Source organism: Euleptes europaea, chromosome 20 (genome assembly GCF_029931775.1).
Source record: "Euleptes europaea isolate rEulEur1 chromosome 20, rEulEur1.hap1, whole genome shotgun sequence".
Lineage (NCBI taxonomy): Eukaryota > Metazoa > Chordata > Lepidosauria > Squamata > Sphaerodactylidae > Euleptes > Euleptes europaea.
Window position 1 is genome coordinate 11724044 of NC_079331.1, and position 21407 is coordinate 11745450.

A 21407-nucleotide genomic window follows, 5' to 3' on the forward strand; every position below is an offset into this window, starting at 1 on the left:
GTTGGGAAAAGGTAGCTGAAATTGAACTTGGAACATGGCAGAATTTGGGGGAAGAAGGAATTTTGCAGCGGGCCACACAGGAAGTGCCAGCTCGTTCAACGAACAGCCCTCTCCACTAAATAGCCGGTAACAAAGCATCGTTTGAATAACCCCTCCAAGTCACCAGATACTTAGTGGTTAAGGGAATGAACTGTTGAGTGGGGAGAGCCCCAATTCAACCTGCCTTGAAGTTGCAAAGGATCTCTGGATCGGCTACTGTTATTTCAGTCTCAGCACCCCCAGGCCAAGGAGGAGAACGCTCTCACCCAAGGAACAGAAAGGGTAAGAATAAAAGTCTACAATGACAGGAGACAAGGAGAGGTCACAGGGCTAAATGTACGTGCAGTTGTTTCGGTCTCGTAAAGAAATTAAAAGAAAACCCTTCAACGCTGACAGCAGATACGAGCATCCCGCGTTTTTATTGGGACCAGCTTCTCTCAGGGTACCAATATTTCTCCCCCTGCATCACAATGGTAAGAAATAGGACTCTAATGTTTTATTGATTAATTGGCTAATTCAATTACACAAACCTTTTAATAGACTAAAACAGTGACCCCAATTAACCGGGCAGCAGATCTGATAAGAATTGTTTTCAATCTAAGGACTCGCCAGGACTGAACATGGCAGGCAGCACCTCATAATGGGCCCTCCTTCTCTTCTCTCAAGGAGCCCCCTGGCGCAGAGTGGTAAGCTGCAGGACTGCAGCCAAAAGCTCTGCTCACGACCTGAATTCGATCCCAATGGAAGTCGGTTTCAGGTAGCCGGCTCAAGGTTGACTCAGCCTTCCATCCTTCCGAGGTCGGTAAAATGAGTACCCAGCTGGCTGGGGGTAAAGCGTCAACGACTGGGGAAGGCACTGGCAAACTACCCTGTAAAAAGGGTAAAATGAGTATTGGCAACCCACCCCATAAACATAGTCCGCCTAGTAAACATCGGGTTGTGACGTCACCCCCATAGGTCAGTAATGACCCAGTGCTTTACATTTTTCCTCTTCTCTCACACAGGTGGGAATGCCTCTTCCAAGAGAATCCCTGCCACAATGTACATGCATCCTCTCAAAATCCAGGAAGATATGAGATGTCACTGACTAAAGCGCATGTGAGTAACCAATGAATAATTCTTTAATCTGCTGACAGCTCGAGAAAGTAGACCTTTAAAATACTCCCTCCCGCCTCCCAAATACAAACCCCATGCGAGATTCACAGTTGCTTTAATATGTACAAAAGGAACCCTGACACACACAAACATAGGAGGAGCTCAAAAAGAAGCAGGAAAGAATTTGGCTTGAAGGGAAATGTGTGGACTTGCCCACTCAGCATTTGACTGTGCATGGGTGGGGGGAAGAAAAGCCATCTTGACATTATATGTGGACTTGCAGCTTTCCCTGGAGAGGGGTATCTCATTCCTGAAATACCAGAAGGAGACTAATCCGACAACCAAAGGAAAATATCACATGAGCGCGCTGCCTGTCGCCCTGTCACTTTCAATTGGCAGAAAACTCTGCCCATTAGCTGCCCCCCTTCGCTACGCACAGTATCTGGGCCACTTCCCAGGATCAAACTGCCAATGCTGAGTACGCGTGTTTAGCAGAAACTCACAGAGTTCAACTCAGCGAAGGAGCCATGGGATCAATCTCTTGACAGCTCTGGTTAAATTTATTCTGTATGCACAGCGCCTTGAACGGACATGGAACTTTACAGATTAGCGTCAGCAAAAGGCATATTGAACATTTCTAAGGGCAGCGAATTTCTAATGGGGGAAGGGGAGATGAACACATGAAGCTGCCTTCTACTGAATCAGACCCTTGGTCCATCAAAGTCTGCATTGTCTACTCAGACCGGCAGCAGCTCTCCAGGGTCTCAGACAGAGGTCTTTCACATCACCTACTTGCTGAGTCCCTTTAACTGGAGATGCTCGGGATTGAACCTGGGACCTTCTGCATGCCAAGCAGATGCTCTGCCATTGAGCCACAGCCCCTCCCTAGATGTAACAGGCAAGGCTAACCCGAGATGATTACGCTCCATTGCAGTAACTATATTCATATTTGATCACGGGAGAGCACTAAAGCATTAAGCCAAGGGACTCACAGAAAAGAGGGAGGGGGTTGGCACTATACGTGGGTCATGAGTCCAGGACCCCACAGAGTCACCATCACAGATTAGTCTGGCCAACAGACTGACTAGAAAGAAGAGGAGTTGGTTTTTCTCTACTGAAAGGAGTCTCAAAGCGGCTTAACAACCACCTTCCCTTCTCCCACTACAACAGTCACCTTGTGAGGCTGAGAGAGCTCTGAGAGAACGGTGACTAGCCCAAGGTCACCTAGCAGGCTTCATGTGGAGGAGCAGGGAATCGAACCTGTTTCTCCAGATTAGAGTCCGTTGCTTGTGGGGGGTACTCAAACCCAGCTCTCCAGATTAGAGTCTGCTACTCGTAACTGGATTTGTTTCCCCACTCCTGCACACAAAGCCAGCTGGGTGACCTTGGGCTAGTCACAGCTCTCTTAGTACTCTCTCAGCCCCACCTACCTCACAGAGTGTCTGTTGTGGGGAGGGGGAGGTGATTGTAAGCCGGTTTGAGTCTCCCTTTAGTGGTAGAGAAAGTCGGCATATGGAAACCAACTCCTCCTCCTCCTCCTCCTCCTTCACCATTACACCATGCTAAGGCAGCTTCTTGCGTTTGCAGGACTCTGAGACCACTCCCGCCTTACAACTTTGCCCACATCTACCCATTTTTTGTGAAGGCTGAGAGGATATGGCAAACTTTAATGCCATAGGAGTCTGGCCGGGGGTGGGTGGGAGGAACAGTTTTGCCTTTATCAATGGACTTTTTAAGCTATCACAATACCCCAGCACCATTCCATGTTTAGAAAGAGCCAACAAATTGTAAGGAATTAATAGGAAAAGGGCTGAAACCAAGTCAGCTGACTCTGCACTGGCAATAGATCATAGAATCATAGAGTTGGATCATGCTGTAGTCTGGCCACACCTATTCATTTTAACAATATTGTCTCCTACCCATTTCAAAAGCATTCAAGGCGGCCAAACAAAACATTTCAAAACCATCAAATACAACCTCCAAAAGAGATAAAAATCCATCAAAGTGCTCTATAGCAAGCTCTAACTCATCGATCTAGACAGCTAGAAATGTCATCAATTGTAAAGATAATCTCACACAACCGCCTGAACATTGCAGCTACACAAACTATACAATTACGTAACCTCAGCGGAAAGCATGTTGGGAAAACCAACAACGGTTTTACAAGCTTCTCTGAAAGATAATGGGGAAGGGGCACGGCCCATGGCTACTGGTCATGATGCATACGTATTCTCTCCAGAATCAGAGGAGCAGGCCTATTATATCAGGTGCTGTGGAGCACAGGCAGGACGGTGCTGCAGCAGTCGTCTTCTTTGTGGCTTCCTAGAGGCACCTGGTTGGCCCCTGTGTGAACAGACTGCTGGACTTGATGGGCCTTGGTCTGATCCAGCAGGGCCTTTCTTATGTTTTTATGGGCCCAGCGAGACCATTCCATGGAGATGGGGCAATAGAGGAAAAGGCCTGATTGCTTACAGAGGACCAGACAAATGAGATGTGCGAAAGATACAGAAAGGATGACCTTGTGAGGCTGAGAGAGCTCTGAGAGAACTGTGACTAGCCCCAGGTCACCTAGCAGGCTTCATGTGGAGGAGCAGGGAATCGAACCTGTTTCTCCAGATCAGAGTCCGTTGCTTGTGTGGGGGTACTCAGAAACCCAGCTCTCCCGATTAGAGTCTGCTGCTCGTAACTGGATTTGTTTCCCCACTCCTACACACAAAGCCAGCTGGGTGACCTTGGGCTAGTCACAGCTCTCTTAGAGCTCTCTCAGCCCCACCTACCTCACAGAGTGTCTGTTGTGGGGAGGGAAAGGCTGAGAGGATATGACAAAGGATATGAGCGCTCAGGAGTTCACACGACAACAGGCAGTCCTGCAGATTTCTGGAACACTCGTACAATTCTGGTCATTCCATTTCAAAAAGGTAGGGCTGTCAACTCCGGGCTTGGAAATTCCTGGAGATTTGGGAGTACATCCTGGGGAGGGCAGGGTCTGGGGAGGGGAGGGGCCTCTGCAGGGTATAATGGCACGGAGTCCACCCTCTAAAGCAGCTGTTTTCTCCAGGGGAACTGTTCCCCGTAGTCTGGAAATCCGTTGTAATTCCAGGAGAGCTCCAGGGCCCACTTGGAAGATGGCAAGCTCACAGAATGGAGCTCCTGGAAATAACCAAGACCTAAGGATTGGAGCTCCTTCATCAAGAAAAGGCTAAGACATCTGAGGCTTCAGTTGTAGGGGGGGAAAGGTAATTAAGGGGGGGCCACATCATGATTTGCAAAATTACAAACGGCACGGAGCATTGATCCCTAGGGTTGCCAGGTCCCTCTTTGCCATCGGCGGGAGGTTTTGGGGGCAGAGCCTGAGGAGGGTGGGGTTTGGGGAGGGACTTCAATGCCATAGAGTCCAATGGCCAAAGCAGCCATATTCTCCAGGTGAACTGATCTCTATCGGCTGGAGTTATAATAGCAGGAGATCTCCAGCTATTACCTGGAGGTTGGCAACCCTATTGATCCCCAAGGGGAAGGGCTGTGGCTCAGTGCTAGAGCATCTGTTTGGCATGCAGAAGGTCCCAGGTTCAATCCCCGGCATCTCCAGTTAAAGGTACTAGGCAAGTAGGTGAAGTGAAAGACTCCTGCCTGAGACCCTGGAGAGCCGCTGCTGGTCAGAGTAGACAATACTGACTTTGATGGACCACGGGTCCTCAATCTGTATAAGGCAGCTTCATGTGTTCCAGGTTGAATCTGTCAATGTATCTCCTGGCATATGCTTACTTCTTGAGGTTTAAGAATAAAATCCAAAAGGGCTTGACTGGAATGGGGGTCAGGACAGACTAGCAAAACCTGAGAACATCCTGGGCACAATTGGTTACAAAGAAAATGAACCAAGAGAAGTTTTGCAGCCTTTCGCAATACTAGATCTCTGGGTCAGCCCAATGAAATTAATTGGAAGTAGCTTCAGGACAGGCAAGATAAAGTACTTTGTGCTACATATAATTAAGCTGTGGAATTTGCGGCTGCAAAATGCAGTGGCCACAGGCTTAGATGGTTCCAGCGGGATTATCCAAATTCCTGGAGGACCGGTCTAGCAACGCATTACCTCCACCTTCAGCAATGTTTTGCTCCGGTTATCAGGTGCCGAGGGAGAGAAGGGGGTCACCCTCGTCCCCTACTTTGTGACCTCCTCAAAAGCACCCCACGGTGCCAGACGAGGTAAAGCCTTGGCCTGATCCAGCGGCACGTTTGGGCACCAAACTTTTTAAAAGCACATGCAGCTGAACCTCGTACAGCCTGACTCTGGGCAAGTTTTATTCAGAAGCCTTTGAAGAGGTAAGAGGTGGTGTGACTGGAATAAACAGAACGGCCTGCTAGTCAGCGCAACTGGCTTCCGAGTAAGTACGCGTAGGATTGCAGCCCAAGTGTGAAAAAAAGCAGAAGGATCTGACATTCTGTGAAGATTTTGTGCCATTTATAGACTTGATTTGGGAAAAACCACCACCACAGAACTGACTGCTTTGGAGTTGAAGAATGAGAAGAAGAGTTGGTTTTTAATATGCCGACTTTGTCTATCACTTAAGGGAGAATTAAACCGGCTTACAATCACCTTCCCTTCCTCTCCCCACAACAGACACCCTGTGAGGTAGGTGGGGCTGAGAGAGCTCTAAGAGAGCTGTGACTAGCCCAAGGCCACCCAGCTGGCTTCATGTGGAGGAGTGGGGAAACCAACCCGGTTCACCAGATTAGCATCCGCCACTTATGTGGAGGAGTGGGGAATCAAACCCGGTTCTCCAGATTAGAATCCACCCCTCCAAACCACCACTCTTAACCACTACACCTGCACGTTAAGCAAAGAATATGCTTTTCTTTCTATTCATTATCTCTGTGTTTTGTTACCTTCTTTTTCAAAACATCAGCATTGTAAATGACCCCCCAAGCTTAGTCCTCTATGGTGAGAAAGGGTAGCAGCCAGGCAACCAGGGAGAGATGTTTTTATAAGCATCCTGCACGCATCTCAGCATGCCACAAATGGCTGATGCAGACAACTTAGGGTTGCCAGGTCCCTCTTCGCCACCAGCAGGAGGTTTTGGGTGTGGAGCCTAAAAAGGGTGGGGTTTGGAGAGGGGAGGGACTTCAATGCTATACAGTCCAATTGGCAAAGTGGCCATTTTCTCCAGGGGAGCTGATCTCTATCAGCTGGAGATCAGTTGTAATAGCAGGAGATCTCCTGCCACCACCTGGAGGTTGGCAACCCTAAGACAACTGAAGGCAGGCTAGTAAAACATTTTGCAGGCCAGCAACTTTCCAAGGCCAACACTCACGGCTACGTAACATAACTGCCGTTCCCATCCCTCCCCGTCATCTTCCTATCCAGCAAGACGTTTCCCTGTGAATTCCTCCTCCTCTTTTCAGCTGCACCGTGCTGCCTGGTGTTCCCCTCTGAGTCACACAGGCAATCTTATATAAACCCCGGAAATTAGATTCCCAAGAACAATAATTTAAAGCACTTTCCCCCTCTAACACTCAGCCTTAAGAAGTTTGGTCAGCTTAACAATTTCAACCATCTCATCACCGTTATTGTCCATAAGAATTACTGGTTACAGTTACTAAAGATATGAAGCTAGGAATTTCCCACCGGTGCCCGGCACTCAAAACAAGCATATTTCTAATTGTATTCACATAGTGTCATCAATGCACAGAGTAATAACTAACAGTACTCCCTAGTACAGCGATCCCTAATGTGTCACCTCAAATCTCAGCCATGTCATTCCCCTGCATGAATGAACTGGGCCTCAGTTCCACTGGGCCAGCGTGGTATAGTGGTTAAGAGCGGTGCTTTGGAGCGGTGGACTGTAATCTGGAGAACCGGGTTCGATTCCCCACTCCTCCACATGAGCGGCGGACTCTAATCTGGTGAACCGGGTTGGTTTCCTCGCTCCTCCATGTGAAGCCAGCTGGGTGATCTTGGGCTAGTCACAGCTCCCTTAGAGCTCTCTCAGCCCCACCTACCTCACAGGGTGTCTGTTGTGGGAAGGGGAAGAGAAGGTAAGACCAGCTCTTCTCCAACCAGTCAATATACATAAGATCGTGCTGCAAGTTGCATAAATGTATCAAAAAACCTACAGTGGATTTTGATCTGGAGAACCGGGTTTGATTCCCCACTCCTCCATAAGAGCGGTGGACGCTAATCTGGTGAACTGGATTTGTTTCCCCACTTCTACACATGCAGCTAGCTGGGTGTCCTTGGGCTAGTCATAATCTCTCAGCCCCACCTACCTCACAGGGTGTCTGTTGTGGGGAGGGAAAGGGAAGGCGATTGTAAGCAGGTTTGATTCTCCCTTAAGTGGTAGAAAAAGTCGATATATAAAAACCAACTCTTCTTCTTCTATTGTGCCATCCAGTTTTGTTTCCCCAGGGGTATCTTACAAAGTGACTCCCCAGACTTCCCACTGACGAGTCCACCTGACCCATTCCGAAAAGCATGTTACTGTAACCTTCTATGACATTAATGGCCTGGCTTGCTGCCTGTACATTAAGTATTCTCCTCTAACACTCTGGATCTAAAAGCTTCCCATCCTAGTCGGAGGCAAGCGCACCATTTGCCCTGCCACCCTGGGAAATTTAATCACAGTCTTTGCAACTATTTTAGGGTCACAGTGCTCAATTATTTGAGAGATGCAAATTATAAGGCTTTCCCACCTCCACCACCCCAAGCCCAATTACAGCCTAACAAAGTAATTCCAAGATGCTATTTGAAAGCAGTTGCCTGCACTATTAGCAATTGTGGGGGGGGGGGGAGCAGCCCAGAAAAGAAACAATATGTATAAACACAGCCTGTAGTACTCAGGATGGAGGGAAGTAACAGATTTCATCTGTTTTTATATAGAAGACTTCCAGAACTTAACAAGCCCACACAACATTTAAATCTAGCAAATAGCTGCATGGTGTCATGGCTAAGAGCGGTAGGACTCTAATCTGGAGAACCGAGTTCGATCCCCCACTCCTCCACATGAGCGGCGGACTCAAATCTGGTGAACCGGGTTGGCTTCCCCACTCCTACACATGAAGCCAGCTGGGTGGCTTTGGGCTAGTCGTGGTTCTCTTAGAGCTCTCTCAGCCTCACCTAACTCACAAGGTGTCTGTTGTGGGGAGAGGAAGGGACGGCGACTGTAAGCCAGTTTGATTCTCCTTAAAAAAGGTAGAGAAACTCTACTCCATTTTACATTTATTTCCTTTCGATTTTCATATTACTTAACAGTAGTGATGTGGTGGAAGAAAACTTTCCATAATGAAAAAATCTTCCACTGCTACATTTTTCCCCATAAGGTTTTCCATTTCTGAAAGTGCACTCTTTCATAAATTACTTAGTAGTTTAATGAACAGATCTCACTCCAGTGTGTCACACCTACCACATAGTGTGCTTTATTAAATTGTTCTCCCCTAATCAAATATTCCACTTTAATTTCTTCTGGCTACTGAAAACTTTAGGAGATGTAGAAATGTCACATAAGATTTTAGCTTTGATGTTTATCTTACAAAACATATTACATCAAATCCCAATATACTTGCATCAGATTCCCTCCCTGCCCCCACCATGAAAGTTTTCCCAATTCAAAACTGTCTGCCCTGAAAAGGCTCTACCACACTTCTGGCAGGAGATGTCCGTGGAGCAGGGCCATTGAAGTAGAATAAGGTACCCAAAAGGTAAGGAATTGACATGAAATCATGGGCTAATATTGATACAAGTGATTTTGTGAATAATACATAATAAATTTAATACAAACACAACATTAATATTAATATAAACAACTTGTATGTAGCCCTGTTCTAGCCTCTATGCATCTGTGCTGAACATGCCAAATAAACATAAAAACACAAAATTACAACAGTGTGACAAATATACCCACACAATATCACAGCTCAGACCATACGTATTTCATAGAGTTGCCAACCTCCAAGTAGTAGCTGGAGATCTCCTGCTATTACTACTGATCTCCAGCTTATAGAGATCAGTTCACCTGGAGGAAATGGCTGCTTTTGCCATTGGACTCTATGGCGTTGAAGTCCCACCCCTCCCCAAACCCCATCTCGTCAGGCTCCGCCCCAAAAACCTCCCGCCGATGGGGAAGAGGGACCTGGCAACCCTAGCGTTTCGGCTGCGAAGCCTTCTTCAGTGGTCCGAATAATACAATTGTATGCCATTTTGAAAGTGGATGAATGTATAAGAAAATTGCAATCCTCAGACTGAGCAAGCTGACATTTGAAAACTGTGAAGTCTAAAATTTATTTATTTATATTGCCCCACTGTGAACATTATGATGATGCCAGAAATCGTTTAATTACCCCCCCCCCCCGCTATCTCGGTTTGTATGCTCTTAAAACTCCGAGGCCTCTTTGGCCGAATATCTTCTGGAAGATAGGGTGACTTTTCTCTCACACTCTGTAGCAAAATTCTGCTCTTATGTCTCCTGGAAACGGAAAGCACTAATGATGAACAAAGATCTTACAGATAAATCTTCACACTAGTAAGCATCTTCACACTAGTAAGCATGGATGAGATGATGTAAGTGGGAGCTGTATGGTTTTACCAAAGGATGTATATTTTATATTTTATGCTGGCCTCTGGCTGTAATAAAGATGATTGATTGGTTTATGTATATTTCACCTATTCCTTTCACAGTAAGAACATAAGGACATAGGAAAAGCCCTGCTGGATCAGACCCAGGCCCATCAAGTCCAGCAGTCTGTTCACACAGTGGCCAACCAGGTGCCTGTAGGAAGCCCACAAACAAGACGGCTGCAGCAGCACCATCCTGCGTGTGTTTTACAACACCTGATATAATAGGCATGCTCATAAGAACATAAGAAAAGCCATGCTGGATCAGACCAAGGTCCATCAAGTCCAGCAGTGTTCACACAGTGGCCAACCAGGTGCCTCTAGGAAGCCCACAAACAAGACAACTGCAGCAGCATTATCCTGCCTCTGTTCCACGGCACCTCATATAATAGGCATGCTCCTCTGATCCTGGAGAGAATAGGTATGCATCATGACTAGTATCCATTTTAACTAGTAGCCATGAACACCCCTTTCCTCCATGAACATGTCCCCTCCCCTCTTCAAGCCTTCCAAGTTGGCAGTCATCACCACATCCTGGGGCAGGGAGTTCCACAATTTAACTATGCGTTGCGTGAAGAAATACTTCCTTTTATCTGTTTTGAATCTCTCACCCTCCAGCTTCAGCAGATGACCCCCATAGTATTATGGGAGAGGGAGAAAAAGTCTCCCTGTCCACTCTCTCCAAACCATGCATAATTTTATAGACCTCTATCGTGTCTCCCCCCCCGCCGCCTTCTTTCCAAGCTAAACAGCCCTAAGCGTTCTAGCAGCTCCTTGTAGGGCAGTTGTTCTAGTCCCCTAATCATTTTGGTTGCTCTTTTCTGCACCTTCTCAAGCTCTGCTATATCCTTTTTTAGGTGTGGTGACCAGAACTGTACACAGTATGCCAAGTGTGGTCTCACCATAGATTTGTACAAGGGCAGTATGATATCAGCAGTTTTATTCTCAATTCCTCGTAGTACTGTCATCAAGATATATTGAAAAAACTGAAGCAGAGCCAAGGGCAAGAGGAGATTCCCACGGATGCTGACCTTGAGGTGTCCTGTTCCCAGGCCTTTTTAGGACTTTGCAGTGTACATTTCAACAGAGAGCTGCAGCCAATCTCAGATCTCTGATGGGTGCACCGGCATGACTAATGTCATACCGCTATAAATGTGTTTTTCAGCATGCGCTAAAACAAAAAGGGGTTTTTCCTGCCACAGAAACAAAAGGTTCCGCGTGAAGGGCCCCGAGGGCCGTGCTATTAAAAATCTGGCAGCGTATCGGTCTTCAGCGCATTGATTTGGAAGCACATTTTGTCAGTCTCTGTGGAGCCGGCTTCTGAGTAAGCGCGATTAGGTGTGCACAAGCCTGGAGTTCCTGGAAACATTAACAATGATAGGTGGCAGAGAGACACGCCGAAAGCCTAGAACGGGTTCTTGAGCAAACAGAGAATCTTCCAACAAACAACAGCTGAAATGCAAAAAGGCCAATGTGCTCATTTGGCTGACGAAAGCACAGAGGTGTCGAAAGCCATTCCTCAGCTTTGAAGTCACTTTGTATATTTGACTGAACTCGAGAACCTTTCCCATTATGGTTCTGTCAAGTCGCTTTTCGGTCATTTTCTCTCTCTCCCGGTCCAGGCTGATCAGTCCAGAGTATTATATTTAATTGCCTCCTTTTAATGAAATTATAATCATTCGACTGAAACGCCTCTGATTTTTGTCCCACATATTCTGTAAGGGGCTGAAGGCAGCACAAACGGTTCTCTTCCATTTTATCAATACATGAAAACTCATATACATTCGATGTAAAATCTTACAATGACCAAAGTAGGACCCAATAAGGACCAAATGAATTTCAGCCTAAAAAAGGCCTTCCTCAGTGGTCAGACATAGAATTATAGTCTAGTAAAAAAGGTAAAGGTCCCCTGTGCAAGCACCGGGTCATTCCTGACCCATGGGGTGACATCACATCCCAATGTTTACTAGGCACTTTGTTTGCTGGGTGGTTTGCCAGGGCCTTCCCCAGCCCTCTACACTTTACTCCCAGCAAGCTGGGTACTCATTTTACCGACCTCGGAAGGATGGAAGGCTGAGTCAACCTTGAGCCGGCTACCTGAAACCGACTTCCGTTGGGATTGAACTCAGGTCGTGAGCAGAGCTTGGGACTGCAGTCCTGCAGTCCTGACCACTCTGCACCACAGGGCTCTTCTTTAGTCTAGTAAACATCCTAATAATATAATAGTATCATAATGCACGGCAGAAAATACATAAAAGCCCTTCTAGTATACTGAAGCTTCTTGTAAAGTTATTTATTCCTTGTATACTAGAACACGGCTCCCATGTCCCACCTTGTGTTTCATGCCGGGCTTCTAAGGATGGGTGTACATCAAACAGTGTGTTTATCCCACATATTCCGTAAGGAGCCCAAGGCAGCATAAAGGGTTCTCTTCCGTTTTATCCACACAACCACCCTGTGAGGCAGGCTATGCTGGGAGTGTGTGACTGGTCTTCAGTCACACAATAGGTTTCATCGCTGAATGGGGATTTAAACCTCATACTCTCCACTTCCAGCACAACATTCCGTCCACTGTACCACACTGACTTTATAACCAATGTATGTGTGTGTGTGAGGTTTTGCCATCTCCGATGGAAGGGTATACCAGCGGCAAGGTGCCACCTAGGGTTGCCAGGTCTTCAGCTGTGGGAGAAGACTCCAGGATCAGAGGAGCATGCCTATTATCTTGGGTGCTGTGGAACACAGCCAGGATGGTGATGCTGCAGTCATCTTGTTTGGGGGCTTCCTGGGGACACCTGGTTGGCCACTGTGTGAACAGACTGCTGGACTTGATGGGCCTTGGTCTGATACAGCAGGGCTGTTCTTATGTTCTTAAGACCTCCTCCGTAGTACCCCTTGCACTCAAAAGTAACACCACTTCCAGGAAAGACTCAGAAGTAGTGTCACGTGGCCCTAGGAATCGCCAGAAATGCTATCGTTTTATATAGAGTTTCCAGTGATTCCTAGAGCGACATTACAGCACACAGCCTGTGTGGTGTAGTGGTTAAGAGTGGTGGTTTGGAGAGGTAGGCACTGATCTGGAGAACCGGGTTTGATCCCCCACTCCTCTACACGAGCGGCAGAGGCTAATCTGGTGAACTGGATTGGTTTCCCCACTCCTACACACGAAGCCAGCTGGGTGACCTTGGGATACCTTGGGATAGTCACAGCTCTCTCAGCCCCACCCACCTCACAAGGTATCTGTTGTGGGGAGGGGAAAGGAAGGTGATGGTAAGCCGGTTTGAGTCTCCCTTTAAGTGGGAGAGAAAGTCGGCTTATAAAAACCAACTCTTCTTCTACATGATTCGCGCACCCCCATGGTCTCCCAAGCTCTTGGAAGCCCAAGTGCCACCAATGGAAAAAACACCCACCTCACCTCTGCAGGAAGAGGCAAATGGAGCGGGCATTAGGATGAGGATCTTAACTGGTGGGCTGGACAGTGTGTAAACAAATAAATGAATGTTAACACCCTCTTGCTCTTTGACACCAATAAATGAGGCCCTGCCATGTATACCATCACACAGAGCTGTCAGGTTGATATCCATTAGGAAGCGGGGCCTTTTCTGTGGCTGCCCCACTGTTATGGAACTCGGTGGGAGGGTGGTTCCTTGCCTTTTTAAACAGGGTAAGACTGCATTGTTTCATGAGGCTTTTAATACTCGTCCATAACCCCCCATCTGCGGATTTCATTTTGCCAATTTATTCTATTAATCCACTTTAATTTGGCAGGCATGGTTAGTTTGATTGCTGTCAATCTGTTATAAATGGAATGTTGATATTGCTGCTACAATTTTTGTTAACAGTTTTATATGGCTTTGTTTTTTTAATTGCAATTAAAGGTTTTTTAAAACTTTCCATTTCCTTTTGAATATTTTTACATCAAGGACATATGAACATATGAAGCTGCCTTCTAATGAATCAGACCCTTGGTCCATCAAAGTCAGCACTGTCTACTTAGACTGGCAGTGGCTCTCCAGGGTCTCAGGTTGAGGTCTTTCACATCACCTGTTGCCAGATACTTTAACTGGAGATGCCAGGGATTGAACCTGGGACCTTCTGCATGCCAAGCAGATGTTCTACCACCGAGCCACAGTCCCTCCCCGTATATAAATTGACTAAATAAAATAAACACTTTTTTTGGGGGGAAAGCACAAAATATGCACAAGCCAGGCATTATAAAGCTCTACAAAAAAGGAACTTCTGCCATTCCTCCAAGGCGATGACATACTCATTTCTCTTTTGTCAGATGTTTAAGCATTTGGCTCCCATTTTGCATTTAGTTAAGTTGTGACAATGGAGTCATGCCCTTCACACCTTCCATTACACAACTCCTGTGGAAGACAGATAAGGCTAACATGTCCCTCTTATCATGAGAACATGGAAATCTCAGCTGGCAAGAATTTACCACTCACGCCTCTACGCTTTGATTTGTTTTGAAGTAGTCAGTTGGAGGCCTGGGCCATCCTTCCCAGAGAGTTAATATATAAACAGGTAAAGAAGTTAGAAGAGGAATGACTACAGGTGAATTCTCACAGAGAGCAACCGAGATGTCTGTGGCAAAATAAAGAGGCAGTGGATCTGTAAGGATGGCATGTTAAAATCCTGTATTCTCACAAGTCAGAATTCTAGGGCTCCGATTGTCTCCTGCCAGCATTGGGAGAAGCAGCATTCAGTTGCAAAATGTGCTTTGCTGCATTTGTCTCGGAACTTGCAGCCTATGAGAAGAAGCAACAGTCCGGTCTGCTGCCCTTACTAAGTCTCTAAGCAAGCCAATCTTGTCTTTCCATGTGTTTTTTCCTCACAAATATGTTGGTAATATTTCCATTAGATCAGTTAAATACATGCCAATCCACTACATGGCCTTGGAAGCCAATTTTATGCTTCTTTCCAGGTTTCACCTTGGGGAGCTGGCTTTATTGACCCTTCCTGATTCTCCCGGTGGGTCTTATCTGCCAGAACCCAGGTCAGCCACAGAGATGCAGACCCACATTTCAACACCCCTACTAGTGTTGCCAACTGACCTTAAAAACACCAGCCTAGCTTGCTCCATTAACTTTAGAAGCATCTGCTTGTGGAGACATCTGCAGATGAATCTTTTCAGGATATGGAGGTAAACTGCAGGCACAGAGCAGGCCAGATCACTTTTTAGTCCGTTGGGAACTCTGGTCATTGCATCCAAGTGTAATTCATCTCATAATGTTCTCGTGAGGATTTTTTTTTTGATTTAAAGTATTGGGGCACTTTTAATCCAACAGGATGGCTAATAACACAATATCTCCTGCTCTTCTTCTGTGAAACTCAAAAGCCACATACACAACTCACATACTACAACATCCCTGTGAGGTAGATTGGGTTAAGGGACAATGACCTTCCTTAAGGGCAACTCAGAAGCTTCTTGGCTCAGTGAGCACTTGAACCCAGGTCTCCGGGGTCTTGTAACCACCACAACATCCCAGCTCTGGCTCAGTGAGCACTTGAACCCAGGTCTCCTGGGTCCTGTAACCAACTACACCATCCCAGCTCTCAATAAACATGACAAGATGCAATTGTGAAGTACGAGTAAAGACATTCAGCATTCGATGAAGTAAAGAACTCAACATTCAGTGATGTGAATTAGATGTATCATCAAGAGGTCCAACGACATACGCCAACAAAGAATGTTTGAAGTATGATTTCAAACTTCCCCTACGAACTAAAGCTGTCGAAATGAGCAGAAAAACACACACACCGGCCTGCTCTTGGCCCTTAAGCTTGACACGCAGAAGCAACCAGCCGAAAGGGAAGAAGACAAAAAAGCCCTGCAGGATCAGACCAAAGATCAATCTCATCCAGCACTCTAAACCCAACAGTAGCCAGGAAGATGCTTCCAAGTGAAGCATTTCAGAGGACAGAAACCATTGCCAGCTAATCTATGCAAATTATGAGCAATTAAAAGCACAACTAAAGCGGTCAGCTGAGAATTTGGCAACGCCAACTGATCCCAAAAATGCGCATGTTGGAATTTGCAGATAGTAAACTTGATCATTTTACAATCATAGGCTGCTTACTTTGCTCCCCAATTCCAAAATATAGTAGATGCCTGCCCACTTGGGAGGTCCAGTTACCCTGGAAGGCTCGAAGTTCAATAGAAATTGGGATTCTTGCAGGCAAACCAGAATGTATTATCAGGCTACAAATGGGACAGCTCCATGCCCATCAAAAAAGCAACAATGGATAGGTTAGCTCCAGCACTGGGTGCAAATTCAGCAGACATCCCGACCAACTGCGCATTAGACACACCTAGGGTTGCCAACCTCCAGGTACTAGCTGGACATCTCTCGCTATTACAACTGATCTCCAGGTGACAGAGATCAGTTCCCCTGGAGAAAATGGCCACTTTGGCAATTGGACTCTATGGCATTGAAGACCCTCCCTTCTCCAAACCCCGCCCTCCTCAGGCTCCACCCACCAAAATCTCCGGGTATTTCCCAACCTGGAGCTGGCAACCCTAGAAACACCTGTAGATGGCCAATTTCTTACAGGCAGCGAAAATCACCACAACTTCGCAATCAACAGAGAATCTTCGATAACCTGGAAGAATGTTAATACTCTCCCTCTCAATTTCAAACCATCACTGCAATACCAAAGTAGGTACACGCGGATAAGCAAGCAGATGACAAACATTTCCACGAGTTACAAACTTTCTGCGAACTTCCTGTTGACCAGTACCTTGCCCAGACCCGACCCAAACACTGATGACCCAAAAAGGAGCTTGTGGGGCAAAGAAGCTGAGCCCTGGGAGAGATCGCTCAGATATGGCACTCGCAGCATGGCACAGAGTCATGTGCTCCCCCAGCATCCTTTGCGACACTGCAAGGGATTCCGAGGGCCGCTCTAGGATTGTGCAGCCCAGCTGCTTGGAGCCAGCCCAGACCGTACTTATGCAACAGATCCTGGCCCTTACCACATGGCACTCCACCCCAGTGATCTATGCTGCTTTCCTAGACTTGTTCACTCAGGTGTAAACCCCACCAAGTTTGATAGGACCGGTTCCCAGATAAGCATGCCTTGGGGTTGCTGCACTCATTTGGGGCAGGGAGGGACGAGAAGGAGATGGTAGCGCAGCTGCTGATTCAGATGCTGTCTTTGGATCCAGCCTTGCTAGGTGGATGCTTTGTTGGGGCTTGTTCCTCTCCCTCCTGTCTCCATCTCATTTACACCCCATGCCCATGGGCAGGGCTTGCCTCCCAGATTTAATTTGCACGGCACCTACCAGACTTTAGGCTCCTTAGGGGGAAAAATGCTCTCCCAGGCGTAACTAAGTGTTAGAGGACATGCGGCAAGTATTTTGGCATTTAGTATTTTTTGTTAATTTATATCCCACAGCCCACCCACCCCCTTCCCTCTGCTCTCAACAAGGCGTCAGCTTTCTCTCCCTTCCTTCCCTCCGGCTGAAACCGAAGAGGCCAGTCCCATGTGCCCCGTGCGAAGCACAGGAAGGTCAAACTGCGATTTTAAGGCTGCAGTCCTCAGCGCTCTTTATTAGGGAGTAAGCCCTATTGGACTCGGAGGGGTTTGCTTTTGAGTAGACCTACTTAGAACGGCCCTGTGGCCATTTATGCACGGGAGGTTTTGACTTGGATTTGCCACTCAATAGATGCACATTTCCCCCATCTGAATTCTCAACACTCAAAAATAAGCACACACACACACCCCGTGCAGAGTTTTTATAATTCGGATGGGGGAAATGTGCATCTAGAGAGTGGCACATCCAAGGCAAAACTTTCCATGCATAAATGGCCTTTATCAGGGTGTAAGCCCTATTGGCCTTGGAGGGGTCTGCTTTTGAGTAGACCTGCTTAGAACGGCCCCGCACACCGGTCTTTCTGCGTGGCTAATCGAAACCAAAAACCATGTGCAAGTGCATTTAAAAGCGCCTCTTTTTCACAGGGGTGCCTCCACAACAGGGCAGGGGTTGAAAAGAGCTCTCAGCGGCAGGTGGGATTTCGACCTGACTTCCCAGGCAACCGGGAGCAGCGACAGAAACCGAGGCAAAGCTCTCCAAAGGTGCTCCAGCCAAAACCCTAGGCACACTTAACGGTGCATTCCTAGGGAGGGTTACTCCAGTCTAAGCCCATTCATTTCAATGGGCTCGTGTGTGTGTGTGTGTAAAGTGCCACCAAGTCGCTTCCGACTCATGGCGACCCTATGAATCAAAGTCCTCCCAAATGTCCTGTCTTTGACAGCGTTGCTCAGATCTTGCAGACGATCTTGCAGACGAAGGGCTTCGACCGGAGTAACTCTCCTTAGGAATGCACTGCTGCTGCAAGCCCCACCTGTCCAGCTGCAAACCCCACCTGTCCAGTGGCGGACTGGGTCTAAAAATACTGGTTGCCAGGAGACCAAGGGGGCCCAACCCACCACTATCAGCCTATCCTTTAATTTTTATCAACTTTTCTTTTTAACGCATTGTCTAATGTTGAAGGGGGCCCCCTCACTGGCCATCGGGCAAGCTGACGCAGTGGCCCCTGCCTAGAAACAGGTGTAGGATCGGGATGCGCAGGGAAGGGCCCGGCTCTCCGCCCAGGGCGCCCGCTACAAGGCTCCTTCCACCGCGCTGCAAAGGACCGGGCTCGGGAAGGCAACCGGCGCGCGCCTCCCCGCGAGCAAGCCCGGCCGGGCTCGGGACCGGCGGGGCCGGGGCGGACCGGCCGGCCGGCCATCAGGGGGCGCGCCCTCTCCATCCATCCCTCCCTCCCAGCCGCGGCCAACTCACCCCATCTCCCGGCACTTCTCCCCCGGCGGCAGGGCGGGCGGCGACAGCGCGCTGCCCGGAGGGGTCTCGCCGCCGCCCCGCTCCCCGGCGGGCAGCGCCGGGCGGGTGCCCACCTCGCACATGGTGGACGCAGTGGGACGGGGGCGCGCCCTCCTGCCCTGCGGGGCTGGGTCCCCTCCTGGCGCGGCGGCGGCGCGTCCGGCAGCCCCCTCTCCGCCGCGGCGCTGCCAGCCGAGTGAGGCGCACGCGATGGCGAGCCGGGGCGGGGAGAGCGGGACGGGGCGGAGTCTCCCCGGCCGGGGGTGGAGGAGGGGGCTGCTGCAGCCGGAGCCGCAGAGACGTCCGGGGGGCTTCGCCCGGGGCTCCTGTCTCCCTGGCCTCCCGTGCCAAAGTGGGCGCCTTGGGCGGTGCGCGCCTGGGTGGCTCGCAGCGTATGGGCTTGGAGACGCATGCCGCCTTATGCTGAGTCAGACCCTCGGTCCATCAAAGTCAGTATCGCCTGCTCAGACTGGCAGCGGCTCACCAGGGTATCAGGCAGGGGGTCTTTCACATCACCTGCTTGCCTGGTTCCTTGAACTGGGATTGAACCAGGGACATTCTGCAAACCAGGCAGATGCTTTACCGCTGAGCCATGGCCTATCCCCATAAAGCTGCCTTATACTGAGTTAGACCCTTGGTCCATCAGAGTCAGTATTGTCTACTCAGACTGGCAGCGGCTCTCCAGGGTCTCAGGTAGAGGTCTTTCACATCACCTGTTTGCCTGACCCATGGCCTACTGAGTCAGACCATGGGTCCATCAAGGTCAATCTTGTCTACTCAGACTGGCAGTGGCTCTCCAGGGTCTCAGGCAGGGGTCTCTCACATCACCTGCTTGCCTGGGCCCTTTAACTGGAGATGCCAGGGATTGAACCTGGGGTCCTTCTGCATGCCAAGCAGAGGCTCTACCCCGAGCCATGGCCTATCCCCATGAAGCTGCCTTATACCTAATCAGACCCTTGGTCCATCAAGGTCAGTCTTGTCTACTCAGACCGTCAGCGACTCTCCAGGGTCTCAGGCAGAAGTCTTTCACATCACCTACTCGCCTGGTCCCTTTAACTGGAGATGCTGGGTATTGAACCTGGGGTCCTTCTGCATGCCAAGCAGATGCTCTACCCCTGTGCCATGGCCTATCCCCATTAAGCTGCCATATACTGAATCAGACCCTCTGTCCATCAAAGTCGGTATTGTCTAAGACCGGCAGCGGCTCTCCAGGGTCTCATGCAGAGGTCTTTCCCATCGCCTGCTTGCCAAGTCCCTTTAACTGGAGATGGTGGGGATTGAACCCGGGACTTTCTGCATGCCAAGCAGAGGCTCTACCACTGAGCCACAGCTCAGTGACGGCACTTTCCCCCACTAAAGTTGTCTTATCAGAAGATCACTAAGCCAAAATAAAGATGCAAAACTCATATGGTAAACTTACATTTGTATCTAAAGGATGCGTTCAAATATGCCAAAGCACTTTTTAAGAGGACCATTTACACGATACAATTAGAACTATTTGGTTCTTGTAGGTTATCAGGGCTGTGTGACCGTGGTCTTGGTATTATCTTTCCTGACCTTTCGCCAGCAGCTGTGGCTGGCGAAACGTCAGGAAAGAAAATACCAAGACCACGGTCACACAGCCCGGATAACCTACAAGAACCAATGAACTCTGACTGTGAAAGCCTTCGACAATAATTAGAGCTTTGTTTACTATGTCAATTATACAATCACTGTGTGAATTACTAGAATATTTGAAGCTGTTAGCATCCATCACTGCAAGCTATCGCCTCTGGTTATGTCAGGCAAATACCCTAATGGATGCCAAACCAGGCAGTACAAAGACCTAGTTCACACAAGTAGCAGATAAAATGACTGTTCATGGATTGTACCATTACAGACTGCGGGTGATCACAGAAACAAATGATCCTACATTAAACACATGCACACAAAAACGCCCTCCCTGACTTAGTTATCAGGAAACTTAGTTATCCTAGGTAGAAGAGCCCTAACCTAGTCTTCTAAGAGTAATAAGAACATAAGAAAAGCCCTGCTGGATCAGACCCAGGCCCATCAAGTCCATCAGTCTGTTCACACCGTGGCCAACCAGGTGCCTCTAGGAAGCCCACAAGCAAGACGACTGCAGCAGCAGCATCCTGCCTGTGTTCCACAGCACCTCATATAATAGGCATGCTCCTCTGATTCTGGAGAGAATAGATATGCATCATGACTAGTATCCATTTTAGCTAGTAGCCATGAATACCCCTCTCCTCCATGAACATGCCCACTTCCCTCTTAAAGTATTCCAAGTTGGCAGCCATCCCCACATCCTGGGGCAGGGAGTTCCACAATTTGACTATGCGTTGTGTGAAGAAATACTTCCTTTTATCAGTTTTGAATCTCTCACCCTCCAGCTTCAGCAGATGACCCCGTGTTCTAGTATTATGAGAGAGGGAGAAAATGCTTGTCTTTTTCTGCAGGAGATGCATACATGCCATCCCCTGCCTGCAGGTTCTGAATAAGTCCAGGAACTGTTTTTTATCGGTTCATCTTCTGTTAGTGTGAACTGAGCCTTAGAACGCTAAGTGGCAAGGATCCTAAGTGACTCACTGCATTAGTACAGGGCTGATGCTAGCCATGGGAATGTGGGAACTTGCCCTCGGGGTGGAAAAAAATCCCCTGGAACAGACAACTCTTCTTTTTTGTAAAAGGCATAAGGAAAATAGAAAACATTGGCAACAGCTGCTCCTGGGAACGACCGTAAACCAAAGTGATGTGAGTCACGGAAAAAGAAAACGGCAGTACTTGGGAGTTCTGTGCACTGTGAGAAGCCTGCACATTGTCGCATATTTTGTACGT

General features: G+C 48.2%; 1 protein-coding gene across 1 annotated transcript in view; it reads right to left on the reverse strand.

Moving 5' to 3' along the window:
- The window catches only part of HOMER2 (homer scaffold protein 2), a 73795-nt gene extending 55143 nt beyond the window's left edge, over nt 1–18652 (reverse strand). The window contains exon 1 of the mRNA XM_056865679.1: nt 18531–18652. Coding sequence (XP_056721657.1) covers nt 18531–18652 — 122 coding nt within the window. The remainder of the gene's footprint in view (nt 1–18530) is intronic.
- Nucleotides 18653–21407: the final 2755 nt, after the last annotated feature.